General features: G+C 40.0%; 1 protein-coding gene and 1 long non-coding RNA gene across 7 annotated transcripts in view; both read left to right on the top strand.

Moving 5' to 3' along the window:
- The first annotated feature begins 8 nt into the window (after window positions 1–8).
- Window positions 9–2541, top strand: LOC148130672 (uncharacterized). Its single transcript, XR_015749185.1, has 2 exons — window positions 9–170; window positions 202–2541. It is a non-coding gene; the product is annotated as an uncharacterized LOC148130672 (long non-coding RNA).
- A 7884-nt stretch (window positions 2542–10425) lies between these two features.
- The window catches only part of UBE2D3 (ubiquitin conjugating enzyme E2 D3), a 32305-nt gene continuing 27142 nt past the window's right edge, over window positions 10426–15588 (top strand). For 2 of the 6 annotated variants that reach the window (XM_087962910.1, XM_087962908.1), the window contains exons 1-2: window positions 10426–10536; window positions 11131–11495. In XM_087962910.1, the coding sequence (XP_087819036.1) occupies window positions 11472–11495 (24 nt within the window). In that variant the 5' untranslated portion in view covers window positions 10426–10536; window positions 11131–11471. Of the gene's footprint in view, window positions 10537–11063; window positions 11496–15588 lie in introns of those variants that run through there. The other 4 variants (XM_087962912.1, XM_087962911.1, XM_087962909.1 and 1 more) reach the window with 2 other exon arrangements.

Here is a 15588-nt window from a genome sequence, read left to right as displayed (position 1 = left end):
GTGGCGCTCCCGGCCACGGAGCATGCGCGTCACCGGTGGGGGGGGGGGGTCGGGGGCGCAGGAGCGGACTACCGAGGGAGGAGTGTATTTTTTTCCTCGCGGCTTGCGAGGCGTTTGACGAGCCGGTGGCCTGAGATTTGGGAGGAAGCCCGGGAGCTGCGTCGGAAGGTGTGAGGAGTTGAGCAGCGTCGCCCTACTTAGAAACGGCGAAGGAAAGTAGGCCAGACTACGAAGCGGGAAGATCCCTTGGGGGTAAACAAGCGCTTCTGATGCGCTGCTGGATTGAGAGAGTTGAGCTTGTTACCGTTTGGTTGGAGCAAAACACTTTGCGAATCCAGGGACGCCACTCTAGGATGACGTTATCCGAAGACCACTGGAAATAGGTTACCATTTGGTGTAGCTAATGTTTCCCATCTGACGGTTGCCCAGAGTTTTATTTATGTGGATATGTGATATATGACATGACCCGAGAAGCTGAGCAAGACTCCGAGACATTTTTGTTAATGTAGGAGTTTTACTTTCAAAAATTATAAACAAGTCAGGCTGCAGCCTTCAACTGCTTCCACTAATCTTCATCAGAACAGCAAGAACAATTTCTTAGAAAAAATATTTAGGTTGGAATCTTTGAACTGTAATTATGACGGAATAGCAAAACAGGGTTCCCCAAACTTGGCAACTTTAAGACTTGTGGACTTCAACTCCCAGAATTCCTCAGCCAGCTTTGCTGGCTGAGGAATTCTGGGAGTTGAAGTCCACAGTTGCCAAGTTTGGAGATCTCTTGAGCAAGAAGATTGCACTTTTGATCATTCTAGTTAGTAGGGCTCTCTCCCTGTCCCCCTGTGGATAAAATGTGGCAATCTAGGTTGACCTTGGAGTACACTTGTTCCTTCTAATTTGTGTATGTAATCCACAGCCTAAAATCTGGGTGCTTCTATATGGCAGCTGCTTAGTTTTTTTAAGGTTCTGTTTTCAACCAAAAAAAGTGGGAGGAGACAAGCATTCAAGATCATTTGTTCTTTCTGGAGAGTCCCTAATATAAGTACACAAAATGTAGTTACCGAACCGGTAGTAACACCTGTTGAATCCCACCCCTGGCCTCTTCCCCTTTGGAAGGAGGACTCTAACTGTTTTGTCTAATGAGTTTAACTCAAATCTGAATTCTCCAAAGTGATACTAATCCTAAAAATGTAAAATATTATTAGTGGATATACATATGCATAAACATCCATAATAACCCATGAACTCAGAACAATGACATGCACTTTGTGACATCAAGCAAATGAGTGTAATTACAAACACTAATCACAATTGCAATCAAAATCATGTCATTTGTTTACTTGATCTCCTATGAACACCCATGACAACAATGTTTAATCTTCACTCAGTGTCTCAAAATGAACTTTGTATATAACTTTAGTTTCACAAAATTTGGGAAGACAAATGGGTTATGTAGTATGCTATATGAACCTTATTACTTTCATATCATGTGAAGTATTAGTGATCCACTGAAGTATTAGTACCACTTTATAAAGCTTTAGTAAGGCCACACCTGGAATACTGCATCTAGTATTGGTCACCACCCTACAAAAAATGTTTACTCTTTGGAAAAAGTGCAAAGAAGAGCAACTAAGACGATGAAAGGCCTGGAGACTAAAAAACATGAAGAACGGTTGCAATTTGGATTTGGCTAGCCTAGAGAAAAGAACTAAGGGTGACATGATAGTAGTATTCCAGTATTTGAGAGGCTGTAGCAAAGAGCAACTTATTTTCCAAAGCACCAGAGGGTAGGACAAGAAACAATGGATGGAAACTAATCAAGGAGAGAAGCAACCGGGAATTAAGGACAAACTTCCTAATGGTGACGACAATTAACCAGTGGAACAGTTTGCCTTCAGAAATCATGGGCACTTCATCACTGGAGGTTTTAAGAAGAGTCTGGACAGACCTGGACTAGAAGATGTCCAAGGTACCCTTCCAATTCTATTCTGATGGATGGATGGATATGGTTTATGATTTAGTGTGTTGTGCAAACTCAGATACTGTGATTTATTCAACTTACCATAAGTAAAGGATGAGGCAAATCAAATTGTACCCAGTAGGAAATTCCTGTTTAATAAAGTCTTTGGCTGAATTCATACATTTTGTTTAAACCTTAGAGCACAGTATAAGTTACAATGAAACAATCACATTATTATGTATTATGCATAATATCTGCCTTTGCAGTCTGTTTTATTAATCATTCTAATAGCTGTCTTTGAATTCTGAAATATTGTTTTTCCTCAAAAGAAAAACTCTTCGCATTAAATTAAAACACTCTGAGGAAAAATTGTTAAAAACAGCTGTGTATATTTTATTTCAGCCCATGGATTGTTCTAGAATTTGTTGTAAAAAGCTACCAGTCTGGACATTGTAATTTAGAACCTAGCAAAGTCTTCACCCCAGTCAATGGTTTTCCATATTTTTATTTTCTCTTACTCCTTCTCTATTCTTGATTCTGCACCCCAATTAAAATGCTTGAAATAAATTCCTGGAACTACTCCATCTTGGCAAGTTCTCAACTTCTCTCTCAGCACAGGGACACACTGAACATCCTGAGCAGAAAGTTTCTCCCACCACACCATTCACTAAGTTTGGGCTTATATAAAACAAAATGATTTGTTGAAGAGACAGACGTTCTAAAATCAGGAAATTTGATAAGACTTAGCTAAGGAGCATTATTACATTCCTAATTAATTTTCCTAGAGGGTTAGGTTTTCAAGGCGTATGAAATCAATGCAGAAAAAAACCCAATTATATTGTAGAATGTAGCCTGTGCAACATCCGAAATTCTTGTTCTATTCAATATGGCCACAGAATGTACCATCTTATTCATGCAGTTCTTTAATCAAAGGTTGTATGAGGTCATGTGTATCATGTGAACTTGAACCAGTTGCCATTGATGGTTTACAGCAGATTTGAAAGCTAAATGTACAAAACCAGCCAGGCAGGCAAGTGTCCATTTCTTTCTACAGTGGAGCAAACACAGTATTGTATTACTACCAGCAGGTGGTGTGATTATAAATATCTTAGTAATTCTCATATTCAGGGAAATAATATGTAATATGTTTTTTCTGTGTGTTTGTGTGTGTGTAAAATTATAAATATATATTTCAAATGTGTTTTTAAATTTAATTATGCCTTGCAACAATATAGCCCATTGAATTAGGAATGTATTTTGAAAATAAGTGGAGAAAATAAATGCATAAAGATGCTATCTCCATTATTTCCCCTAAAATCTGTATCCAGTTTACATGTTTTGCACCTGTGCACTGTATTTATCTGATTTTATTTCACTTACATGGCTATAATATTGCTACTTGGCATATGAATATCTCAGTCAATTGCAGTATTTTCCTGTATGGTTTCAGGAATTGAATTCCAGTTATTTAAATCACAAAAAAATTGTAATTTAACAAATGTATCAGAAATACAATTCACTGAATACTGAATTTCAATGATACAATTTGGCAAAAATGTTTTAAACTGTAATCTCGAAGTGATAGCATCTATATTGTCGTCCCTCTGATGTCTATAAAGGGCTGTAGCCTTATGGAGGAGAATTAGCAAAGAAACTTTTTTTTCCTTTTAGTGATATATGAGGAGACCCCATAATTGCAGACCACTTCTGTGGTCCAATACCATATGACAACTGCTGTTCTGTCAGGTAAAATAAAACTAAATAGAAATATGTAGGAATGATAGACAGATATAGATAGGTATAGATAGATAGAATGACAGAGACACCAACATTTATTTGCTTTAGTGTGATAATCTAATGTGTTAAGGCTAGAAATAGAACACCCAGGGGTTCACAGGAAACTCACAGTGGGCCTTTCAATCCACAACCTGATCAACTTCACAGGATGACCGTTCCTTGGAAATGAGTAAGAGAGAATTTTTGCATCCCACCTTGAGTTCTTGGAAGAAAGGTTGGGTGAAAGTTTAACAAATGATACATATTATGAGTCCAGTGAAAACCTCCATTTTTGCCACTTTCCAGTTTTTCTCACTTTAATTATAAAAGGGAAACATCACCTACCTGATTAAATAAAATAGAAATAGTGGCCTGATATACAGTACACTGTAATTAGCTTAATGTTCATGTTGAGTCATAATGGTTTACAAACCATTTTGCAAACATTCTATTCTTTCGTATTTAGGGTATCTAAGATAACTACTTATCTGACATGCAATATTAAGAATTTTTGAGCCTCATCATTACAGCTGAAAGAAATTATATACTGTATATACTCGAGTATAAGCCTAGTTTTTCAGCCCATTTTTTGTGCTGAAAAAATCCCCCTCGGCTTATACTCGAGTCAGATTCCCTCTGAAAAAAAATGGTGTGGAGTCGCAGCCTCCGGCGGCAGCGACTCCCAACAGCCCCAGCCGGGAAGGGAAAGGCAAAAAGCGCTTTGCCTTTCCCTTCCCGAGGCGGCGGACTGGGGCCACGCCGGCGGTAGTGACTCCTGACTCAGGGGGCCTCCGAGGGAGGGGAAGAGAGTGACTCCTGCCTCCCGCTGTCATCATCTTCTTTTGGGTTAGTGAATCAATTAAACCTTTCATGATAGTGAGATCGTTTCCCAAATTAATTATTTTTATTTTTGAAATTTACCAGTAGCTGCTGCATTTCCCACCCTCGGCTTATACTCGAGTCAATAAGTTTTCCCAGTTTTTTGTGTAAAATTAGGTGCCTCGGCTTATATTCGGGTCGACTTATACTTGAGTATATACGGTATAACTCTCCCAGTGGATCCACTGTCGTGAAATATTTTAATGCTAATTGAATGTTGGTCTAATTTTAACTACTTGACACATATTTGTGATATAATTAAGACAACTTCCATAGATATTCTAAGGTTAATTTTTCTTTAAACTGCAACTGTAGAACAGAAAATAATTATAATTAAATGTGAAACATTTCAAACCATAGATTAAAAAACAATACATATTTTATTTTGGCAAGCTATCAGCTGTTGTTCATTTTGGAATTCTATCTTAATATTGAAATTTTCTGTGCCCACTACAGTATTCTTGGGTAGCAGGTATATTCTATTATTTATGCATTTTATTTTATGTACTGTATTATTTAGTCTTTATCTGTTGAACATGAGGCTAAACAAACACACTGGATGAGTCAGACAAGGGTGAAGAACAACATTTTTATCTATAAAACCCATCCAGTCAGAGACCTTACATTTATTTTAAAAAATTGCAAGGGGGTAGTTAGAAAAGCCAAGGACAGATTTCTTCTGCCAAAGCAGTCTTTTCTGATAAACCAAACGTTTAGAAAATAGAAGTGCTGAAAATATTAATTGTTCAAAAATTATGAATTTTTCAAAATCATGCTACAAATCATGCTACAGCCATAATTTGTTATTTTACTCTACTAAATAATTTATTACCTTTCCAGGGATGTCTCTCAGAGCATTGCCTTGCAGATGTGTTTTGTTACATAAATCCTCCTTATTTTAGGTACGTCAAAGTCAAGTAGCTATGCCCAAGCACCACATTCCTGCAAAATGACATCTCAGTCACAAGAAAAGAAGTGGCTGCTTCAGAGTCTCTCTGTCCCTCATGTAAATGATTCAGTGGGTGGCATTGTCCAGGTTTGGAGGATGAATTACACATCATTCCCTTGAGGATCAGGCAGTGATTGCTGATGTGTATTATTAGTCAGGCCAAATATAATGGGAGGCATGTTCTTGGCCATTAGAATTGCCATTCTTGACATGTGTACACCTGCTATACTGCTAAGTGATTATGAACATTCTTTTGAATATTACTCTTCCACAATTCTGTTATAATGTAGGATTAAATAAACAAGGCACATGACATCATTTGTAGGCAAAGGCTGACACAGGGACTGAAGGATGTGCTTCACTTCATTGTACACACCAAAAAGCACATATAAAAAGTACATATATAATGTATGCCCAATTTGGGCCACACAGCTCCAAAATGCTTCTTAGAAAATATGACCAAGAGATGGATAATAATATTAGACTGAATCCATAAGGTAAAATTGATTGTGTTTTGTGGGAAGGAGATTGGGGTTTGAGTGGGAATTAAAACAATAAAATGGGTGCTTTAAATTTCTATATTAGATATCTATTGTGCCCCTAACTTTTTAAAGAAAACAAGAAAATATTGTCCATTCATCTATCCATCCATCCATTCATTCGTACAGCTGCCCATCTCATAAAATGTGACTAATTATTTATGAAAATGTATGGTTTTGTTGTCAAATGCACTGGGGCTGCAAAATGAGTGCTGGATTAACATTCATGCCATTTTTTTCATTAGCTTAGCCAAGTATTCACGTCTGGTTTGCCTGAAACCTCTAAGGCAGGAATACATACTACATTGGGTTGGTGAACATAGTAAGAGCACTGATAAACTAATTGCCATAGGTTACATGACCGGTCATAAAGTACATTTGTGAGGAAGCAAAGTGGTGAGGTTCTTTTCTCCCACCCCCAGAATGTTCTCTATCCCCAGGTTTACCTTTATTTCTCCTGAGTATACATATAATTTCAAACACAGAATGAATTGCTGCCATCCAATGATTTTAACTTCTAAGAATGCTATGTAACTCATGAAGAGCCTTGAGGCAGTTTTCTAAATAAGGATGAAACTAGAGAATTTTTAAAAATTAAAATAATTTCAAAATTATTCAAGCCAGGTGACACAGCTAACTAGGTGGAAACTCAAGAAACTAAACTGTATACCTCTGTAGGATGTATCACCTTGAGGGAGGATGGGTGGGGTCAGCTGAAAGATGAGTAATGGCTGCCTAACTTCTACATCTATATGTATTTCAGGAATTAGTAGTATTCACCTTGCCTGCCTCATGATAAACTTTTTTCATAAGATATTTATTGCAAATCATGCATAACTTGAATCTTGAATCTTCACAATTGAATTGTTTGTGTACTACTGCTTTCATTGTTAAAAAAACTTAAAGATGTAAATATTTTATTTCTTGTGTTAAGTTTTTCTTGATAGCACTTAAAGAAAAAAAATGGCTAAAATCATGAAATCAGATTTTAAAATAATTAAAATTGGTATAAAAGTATTTTGAATATAATTTAATCTGATGTATCCTTGGATCCCACAAATATAGGCATCATGATTCTTATGGAGTGATGAGGAAGTACTGTATATTATATATTCTCCTTTCACGGGTTTAATCCCAGGAATGAAAAATCAGTATGTAGGGATGGCCAAATTTCCTCATTTGCAGCGATGGGCTATTGGGTATTGCGTACTGAGTATTGTATTTAAAGGGCAGAAGACAAAACTGTAACCTAAAGTGAATGGAGCATGCCTACTTTCATCTGTCTATCCATCCACAGGTCACCATGGGAAGGAGACTGCTTTTGCTAAAAATCTAGATTTAAAGTAAGGCTTGCATTTTTGCCTACCCATTTTAGACAATAACCAGCAAAATATGGGTCTGCCTCAGTGGTGGGTTTCAATTTTTTTTTCTACCGGTTCTGTGGGCGTGGCTTGGTGGGAGTGGTAGGGGAAGGATCCTATAAAATCTCCAGGCAGAGATGGCATTTGCCGATTCTCCGAACTACTCAAAATTTCTGCTACCAGATCTCCAGAACCGGTCAGAACCTGCTGAATACCATCTCTGGTCTACCTCCATATTTGGAACTCACATATAAAATCATAACAAAAATTACTTAAAATGTTACAATAAATATATCTGAAACAGGAAGTAATATTTAGGGTTGTCAATTTAAAAAATCCTGGAAGGGTTTTAGGTCACCCAATGTAACTTGCCACTGTAGTCAAGAAATCCACAATAGCATTTAAGGTAAATCAGTATATATATATTTTGTTAAAATAACTCCAGTAAGGGCCTAAACCCGATTTGTTTTCATCAATTATCAATCATATTGTTAAAATAGGTTTTTTAAGTTTTACTTGAAACTTATTTTACTATTTTCTTTTTAGAAAATTCATGACTGTGTAATCTGACCAAATAACTTCAATTACTGATCAAATTAAAAGTAAAATAACATCCTAAAGAAAATTCATTTGATCCAATAGAAAGATGTTAAGGATTCTAATAACAGCTGGTGTTGTAATAAGGAAACTTTCTCCATGATAAGTTAAAAGAGGGCATGATGCCTCCAGCCTTGAAAGAAACTATCTCGATTCAACTTAGACAACTATTGCCCTATTACAGCTTTCTCTTTGGGGGAAAAATTGTACAAAAGATTACGGTGGTTCAGTTTCAGAAGATATTAGTAAATAAAATGAATTACTGTATCTACGATTCTTTTAATCTGGATTCATAGCTAAGCCTGAGATGGAAACTATGATGGTTTTCCCTATTAGAAAATCTCAGTAGCTTTTTATATTGCTGATCACAGATCTTACATGGTTGTGAGTTGGAGGTAGTGGCCTTGGTTTCAGAGTGTGTGTTGTAGATGTAGCCATGAGACTACTAGATACACTACCGCTCATCAATCTCCCTATTTAAGTTTGTGTAAATCCACTTGGGAGAGGTCACTCATCAGCTTGGGGTGACCTATCATCACTTTGCTGATATCAGGCCAAATCAGAAATGCTGTTGGCACAATCTAGTATCTGGTGGCTGTATCATAATGGGTAGAAACAAGTGCAAACTGAGGTCCAGCAAATGTATTTTTCTAGAAATAACTTGTTCTTGGTGTGGGTTGTAGATGCGGTTGCTCTCCTGTTGAAGAAGCAAGTGTGCAATTTGGGAGTCTTCCTTCTGCAGATGAAAACTGAAGCAAGAAGGGCTTTCATCCATCTGAAGCTAATATACCACTTCCCGTCCTACCTAGACCAAGATACCCAGGCAACAGTAACTCATTACTATATGATTAGATTACTGTAACAGTCTCTGGGGGCAGCCTTGGAAATGATTCAAAACTACAGTGGCTACACAATGTAGTAACCAACATTACAGCAAGTAAGAGCTGATCCTCAAATATAGGGCCTATTCTTTGGCTGATGCGTTAGTTGTCAAATGGTTTCCAAGCCCATTTTTAACTGCTGGTTTTGACTTATAGAGCATTATATGCCTTGGCTCTAGTATACCTTTGAGACTACCTTGTCCAGAATCTTTCTAGCCTGTGTGTTCATGAAGGGAAGGGATGTTGAGAATTCAAGAGGCATGGGCCTAAAGGCACTCTTTCCCTGTTGTGTGCCCATTCTTTGGAATATGTTGACAGCAGCTCTGCTGGCAATCCCCCCCCCAAAAAAATAGTTCTCCGTAGGGCAGAATTTTATTATTTGAACAGGTAAGTTGGAATACTGATATAATTTGGCTGATCAGGTAACCATCTGTATTCTACATATATTGATTTAAATATATTTTTTGTATTGTAAATTTTCAGGGATATGTTGATATAGTATAAAATTGCAGTAAAGAATTGAGAGCAATTTTGGTAAAGTTATTGAGGAGTGGGGAAATCCACCTTCTAGTCCTGCCTTGAGCACAGAAGTAGCTGGGCGATTTTGGGCCACTCTATCAGTCCTAGGAAAAAGTGGCATATATAATACAGGAAACTGAAATAAATTTAGCCAAATAGCTTGGGCTATAGTTCTTTAAATTTCAAGGTGCTTTACAATAAAGTCTTAGTAACCTATGGCTAAGAAAACCTAAAGTGTTAAAACCTAAATACAACATACTAAAACGGACCAGTTTCTTTTCTTTCTTTTTTTTTTTGGGGGGGGGGGGGGACACAGGTTATCTCTGTTATGTTTTGTTTCTTGGTTGCTTAGCATGTTTTGTGAGCCCAGTCAACATGGTTTCTAAATCAAAGTTCATGATTTCTAACATGTATGAACCCAAGTGTGATTTTTAAGATTTTTATCTCGCTTTTTTTAAATACAACTCATGGTGGCGAACCTATCACTACTCCTTCCTCCTGTTTTCCTCACAACCACCCCCCCTGTGAGGAGAGCTGGCTTCAGATCATCCGGTTTTTCATGGCTGAGGCGGGAGAAGAACTCAAGTCTCCAGATCTCTAGGCCATCACCTAATTCTTTCGGAGTATAATCTACCGTAGGGTTCAAACGCAGCCCCAATCTTGTATATAATTTTTCAGAAGTTCCATTTGTTTGAGTCGGGGTTGAGAAAAACAATTCCCTGCTCTTGATCCCTTCCAGACTCGGAATTTCATTAAGATTGGATTCAGGTCAACCAGTTGGTGAATACTCTGGGCATACCGAGGCGGCTAACCGTCAGCAGGTAGCACCCCATTTAGGGTGGGGAGAAGGGGGGGGTGTCTGATCCAACGAAGCAATGGACGCCCCCTCCCCCCGAACCCCAGCCCAGCTGTGCGGAGGGATACAGGGCCAGACCTTCCTCGATAAATAGATCCGGCTGTGACGGCCATTCAGCGAGTGCGCAATCCCGAAAAGGGAGAAGGGGGCAGAGCGGCGTATTTGCGGGAGGCGGCCGAAAGCGCGCAAGCGCTTCATCCCGATTCTAACGGCAGCAGGATCGTAAGTGCTCGAGGAGGCCGTCGCTACTGTCGCGCGGGGGGCAGGGAGGAAAAGCGAGGGGGACTCCAAAAGAAGGAAGAAGCTGGGGCTGTGGTGGGAGGGGTGTGCGCGTCCATGTGCTCACGTTTCGACGTGCGCATTCCGCGTTCCCTGGTGATGAGCGAAGCCGGGCATTTTTCCCCCTCCCCTACCAGAGGATAAGCGCTGTTTATCTCGCGAGAGGTTTAGCGAAGACGTTTGTGCGCCTTCTCTTTTTTCCGCTTCATGCCGAAGAAAAAAAAGCAAATCTGACGAAGCGCGCGTGCGCAAATGTTCTAGCCCCCTTTTATCTCTTCCTTTCGCTCCACCGACTGAGCGCGCGGGTCTCCTTTCCTGTAGCGGCAGTTGAGCGTTGCTGGCTTCCACCAATCGGAAGGCCCCCGGGGGGTGGGACCTCACGCGGCCGCGCGTTCTAGGCCCGCCTCCGCCCCAGGGGGGAGGGCGGTGGCGGAGGAGGCGGGACCTATATCTAGCTCCGCCCTTTTCTTGGCCTCGCCGGCGGCGCGGCTGCTGCGCCTGAGTTTAACCGCGCTCTTCCCTCGTTCCTGTCCGAAGGAGGTAGTCGCAGACCCCCTCGTCGCCCTTTTGCCGGAGAGGCCGGTCGGGAGACCTCCGCCGATCGAAAGAGGCGGCGCCGTTGACGTCGCGGCTGGTGTTCGGTGCGGGCGGGCGCCCCCGGCTGTTTCCGGAGGAAGGAGCACAACGCAGGCGGCGAGCGAGCGGCTCCATCCCCCACCCTCAGGGAGGGAGTGCGGCAGCGGCGGCGCAGACAGGCCCGACGAGGCGGAGGCGAAGGAGGCGCAGTTCGAGTGACCCCCGGCCGCGGCGGCCACCCACTACCACCACCCGCACCAGCAGCACCCGCACCGACCCGCTCTCCCCGCGCAGAAGGCAGGATGGCGCTGAAACGCATCAACAAGGTGAGCGGGGCCCCTGACGCGGCCTCGGCTGAGCCGCCGGGCGGAGGAAGCGGCCGGGAGGGGAGGCTTCCAACGCCTTCCTTGCCGCGGGGTGTTGGGCAGCGGCGCGGCTGGGCCCACTCGGAGCGTTACGGGAGGTTGGATTCCCGGCTCCCCGTTACGGGAGGTTGGATTCCTCGGGCCCGGTGAGGAGTGGCGGCGGTGGAAGCTGCCGGGACGGGCCTTTGGGGATCGCGAGGTGTCCGGAGCCGATTCGGCCTCCGCCAGCCTCTCTCCCGGCCTTCATTGCAGTGACAAAGCCGCCCGTTTCCGTAGCTCACCTCCCGGGCCCCGATCCTCGATCCTGTTCACCCAGGGAGCCCTTGAAAAGTTACCCGCACCGCCCGGTGTGTTTGTGGGTCCGTGTGTGTGCCGTGTGTGTGTGTTGTGGCGTCTGCCTCCCCTCCGCCGTGGGTTTCTCTGCTCTGGCCGGGACCTTCTTCTTTCCCGCATTGTAAGATGGCGGCGGGCTTGCCACTTCAGGCGCTCCCCGGGATCCCTTTCTCTCTCCCTCTCCCCTCGCCAGCTTTCAGCAAGAACACGGCTGACACCCGCCCCTCGTCTCCGTCCTCGGCCGCCTCCGTGGCAGCTGCCGATCGGCCTGGCCTCCACCGCGGCCCCGGCCGGAGCCCTTTTTGGTTAAATGCGGAATCCTTGTCTTTTGCCTCCGCTTCTGACAAGCAGCGGAAGTATGTGGTGGTGGTGGCGGCGGCTCTGTGATGCATCGAGAATGTCGGTTCTTGCACAATCTAGAAGGAGGGTGGAGTAAGGAGCTTAATGTGAACCGAGCGTCGTTGTGAGGAAGTTGGTTCCTATTTTGAGTTAGAGGCTCACTTGTTCTGGCAGAGGGTGCGGTTTAGGTAACCTTGTTACCCAGTTTCACTGGTGACCGTTCCTTTAAACTAAGGGTCAGTGTGTTTCTACAAATGGTCTTGGAAGTGCTAGTGAGCTGCTTAAAGCTTTTAGCTAGCTCCACGTTTGGAGTCCCCCCCCCCCTCTTCCTAGCGTTTTTCTGGCAAGTTCAGGGTTGGCTTGTCCCAATAAAAGCTGTTTATAATTAGTGCATGTAAAGCATTAGATCAATTGTAATAGTTGTACCACCTTTTAGATTATATTTTAGACAGAACTATAATCCTTGACTTGCCACTTTTTCTAAAGTTTGTGTTCAATATTAAATCTGAATAGATGTAAGCCTTCTTCTAAAACTTGTTCCCCTACAGTAGAGAATAACAACTCAAGGGAGTCACCCAGCTCTTAATTAGTTTTCACAACAACACAGGCAGAATATTTAGCAGTTTGAGTCTTGAACATTTTTGTTTCTTGTTAATGTATGTAAATGCTAAAGAATTGAAAGATAATCACAGCCCTGACAGAAGAGGCTCTCATTATTTGCATTGCATTTCATCTTATTCAGAAAATTAGGTTTGATTTAAAGTCTTCTTGTAGATAGTAGCTTGAATTATTGAAGCTGAGATAGTTGTAATAACCAAGTTCTAGAATTTAGAGTTTATGCCTATAATAACATTATCTTTGGTAATGTAAGTAACTGGTATTAACTGAAATCAATACATCTGAATGTTCTAGAACTCTCAGTTGATGTCTCACTTTTGGTTTATATAGGTTAGTTATAATGGATGCATTTTTATCAGTAACACCCTTATCATGTAATGTTTTTATATATATATATACACACATATACACATATATGTATGTATGTATGTATGTATGTATGTATGTATGTATGTATACACACACATACACACACACACACAGCCTGAGAAATGCTTCCTGCTTGTTGGTTTTTTTTAAAATAGCTGAAGGTTGATCTTATGGCCAGAGCAAGAAACTAGTAGTGTGCAAAATATTTCAATTTAAAATAGTTATTCCAGGTATCCTGGAAGTATTCCAATCTTTTCTCAACCATTCTAGAAGTATTCTAAAGGCTTGGGACAGCGCTGGAATGATCAGAACTAGTCTTAACAACAGCAGACCAAACTGTTCCAAACTTGAAACAGCTCTTTCAAGTTTGAAACATCATGAATTAGAAAACATTTTATATACCCTTACAAATTATCAAAATGTGAATCAGTTGAAATGTTTGCCTACCACATAGCCATTATTTAAATATTATAATAAGGATCTCTGATGCTCGTGTTTGCTACTTTTCTCTCTATACTTTTGTTGCACATTTGTTTTTCATAAACTTTGAAACCACTACAAATACCTCTTCATGAAAATCCTAAAAGTAACCCTTGCATGTTTAGTTAAAAGTAAATAGAAACAACTGGCTCATATTTATATCATAGAACTATACTATTTATCTAGTAAACAAGTAATTATGGGTAGTAGTTATTGCTTTAAGTAAATAACCAGGTACACTCAAGATTTCTTACTCCCTGACTTATTCAATAGTCCAGATGCAATAATTCAAAATATTCCTAGGCCTCAGATTGCCAATTGTTAATGAAGAAATAAAATTCTCAATTTTGTTTCAATATATTGGCCAAATTTTAGAGATTGCATACCACTTACAAACTGAACATTTGTAAAATTACTTCATAGTATAAAAAGTTCAGCTATAAAAATGAGAACTATTTACTAATTGTCTTGGTATGTTTAATTCAAGGAATACTTTTTTGTAAAGAGTGTGGTGTATCTTACTACTTTTGTTTGTTCCTTCATCCCAGTGGGTGTGGTTAAGCCAAGCAATCTATAATTAGTTTTTGTATTACTTCTGAGTACTGGTTGTTTGAAATTGATAAAATGCCAAATAAAAATGATGGAAGTTGCTGTCTGTTTAGCTATTCTCACAACAGAAGTATCCAAACAGGATTGAGAAAAGTACATTAATATGCACATTTAATACACAAAGAATTCTGTAAAACATAGATGTTTAATCATGCTGATTTATTATAAAATGAATAGTTTTTAGTTAAAGCAGCATCAATGGAATGGCAGTTGTAGTTCCTTCCACCTGTCTTGTTTATAAAAAATTAAGTTACCTGCTAATTGATCATAGTGGTTGCTTAATTCATTTAACTCAGTTTAAAATATGCTAACATTTCACCTTGGGCAAGTTGGCCGACCAATCAAAGGTTTTATAAAGAAAATTAAATTTATCAGTTACACAGTACAATAAATGAATACATTCAGGAGTGTTTAGTGAAATCATGTTTTATGTAGATAATGACCAGTCAATATAACGAACAGCAATACAAAGACATGCAGCATTGTGTTGTATATTTTATTTATGTCAAACCAGAAGATGGATTGTATGTCTCCTGAAGCATAATATTGTCATAAAGTATTGCTGATGAGATAGGTGAAATTGGAATTGAATCTGGTATAGCCATGATGGTATAGCACATAGTAAATTGATAAAACAATTTTAGTCCATTGTATTTTTCATGGTTCATTTTGTTTTTCTTGGTTCAAGAACTCATACCAACATGATTCCATCTCCATTTTATTAGCGTGCAGTCTGCATGGTATCTTAGAGAATGGCTTAAACTTGTCCAGTAAAGTTTTGGATGAGCTGCATCTGTAGCTGTCCTAGTGCAATAGATCACTGTTACTTTATATGCATGATACTTAACTAAATGTCATTTTAGTAATTGGTAAAATGTCATTTTGTATATTGTATTTTTGCATGTATGCTAAAATTCAATTTGTTTTTAAGGAGCCTCATCTTTTTCACCATAGTCTTTAACATCTTTGAAGATTTCTTTATTATACTGAATAATCCTATACTGAACTAACTTCTAATAATTGTAGTGGTTTTGTGTTTCAAGATATTTAAAATGTTTCTCATTTGAAGCCTCTAATTTCAATTAATATTTGTTTGGAGGATATAAAAGTTACAAAAAACCAGGATAACTACTGATGTAGCTTCCATTCATATATATTTTACTGGATACTTTTGAGTCAGTTACTTAGCTAACCTTACAGGATTGTGAGTATGATGTAGTATTAGTAAACCTACTGCCGCCTAAAGAAGATACTAAAAATGTGACTAAATGTCTATTCTCCCTAATTTTTTTAGAGCAGGTTATTT

The sequence above is a fragment of the Notechis scutatus genome, chromosome 4, assembly GCF_049901735.1.
Source record: "Notechis scutatus isolate UNSWTSFEM ecotype Mainland chromosome 4, rNotScu1.2, whole genome shotgun sequence".
NCBI lineage: Eukaryota > Metazoa > Chordata > Lepidosauria > Squamata > Elapidae > Notechis > Notechis scutatus.
This window is presented reverse-complemented; position numbering and strand designations above follow the sequence as displayed.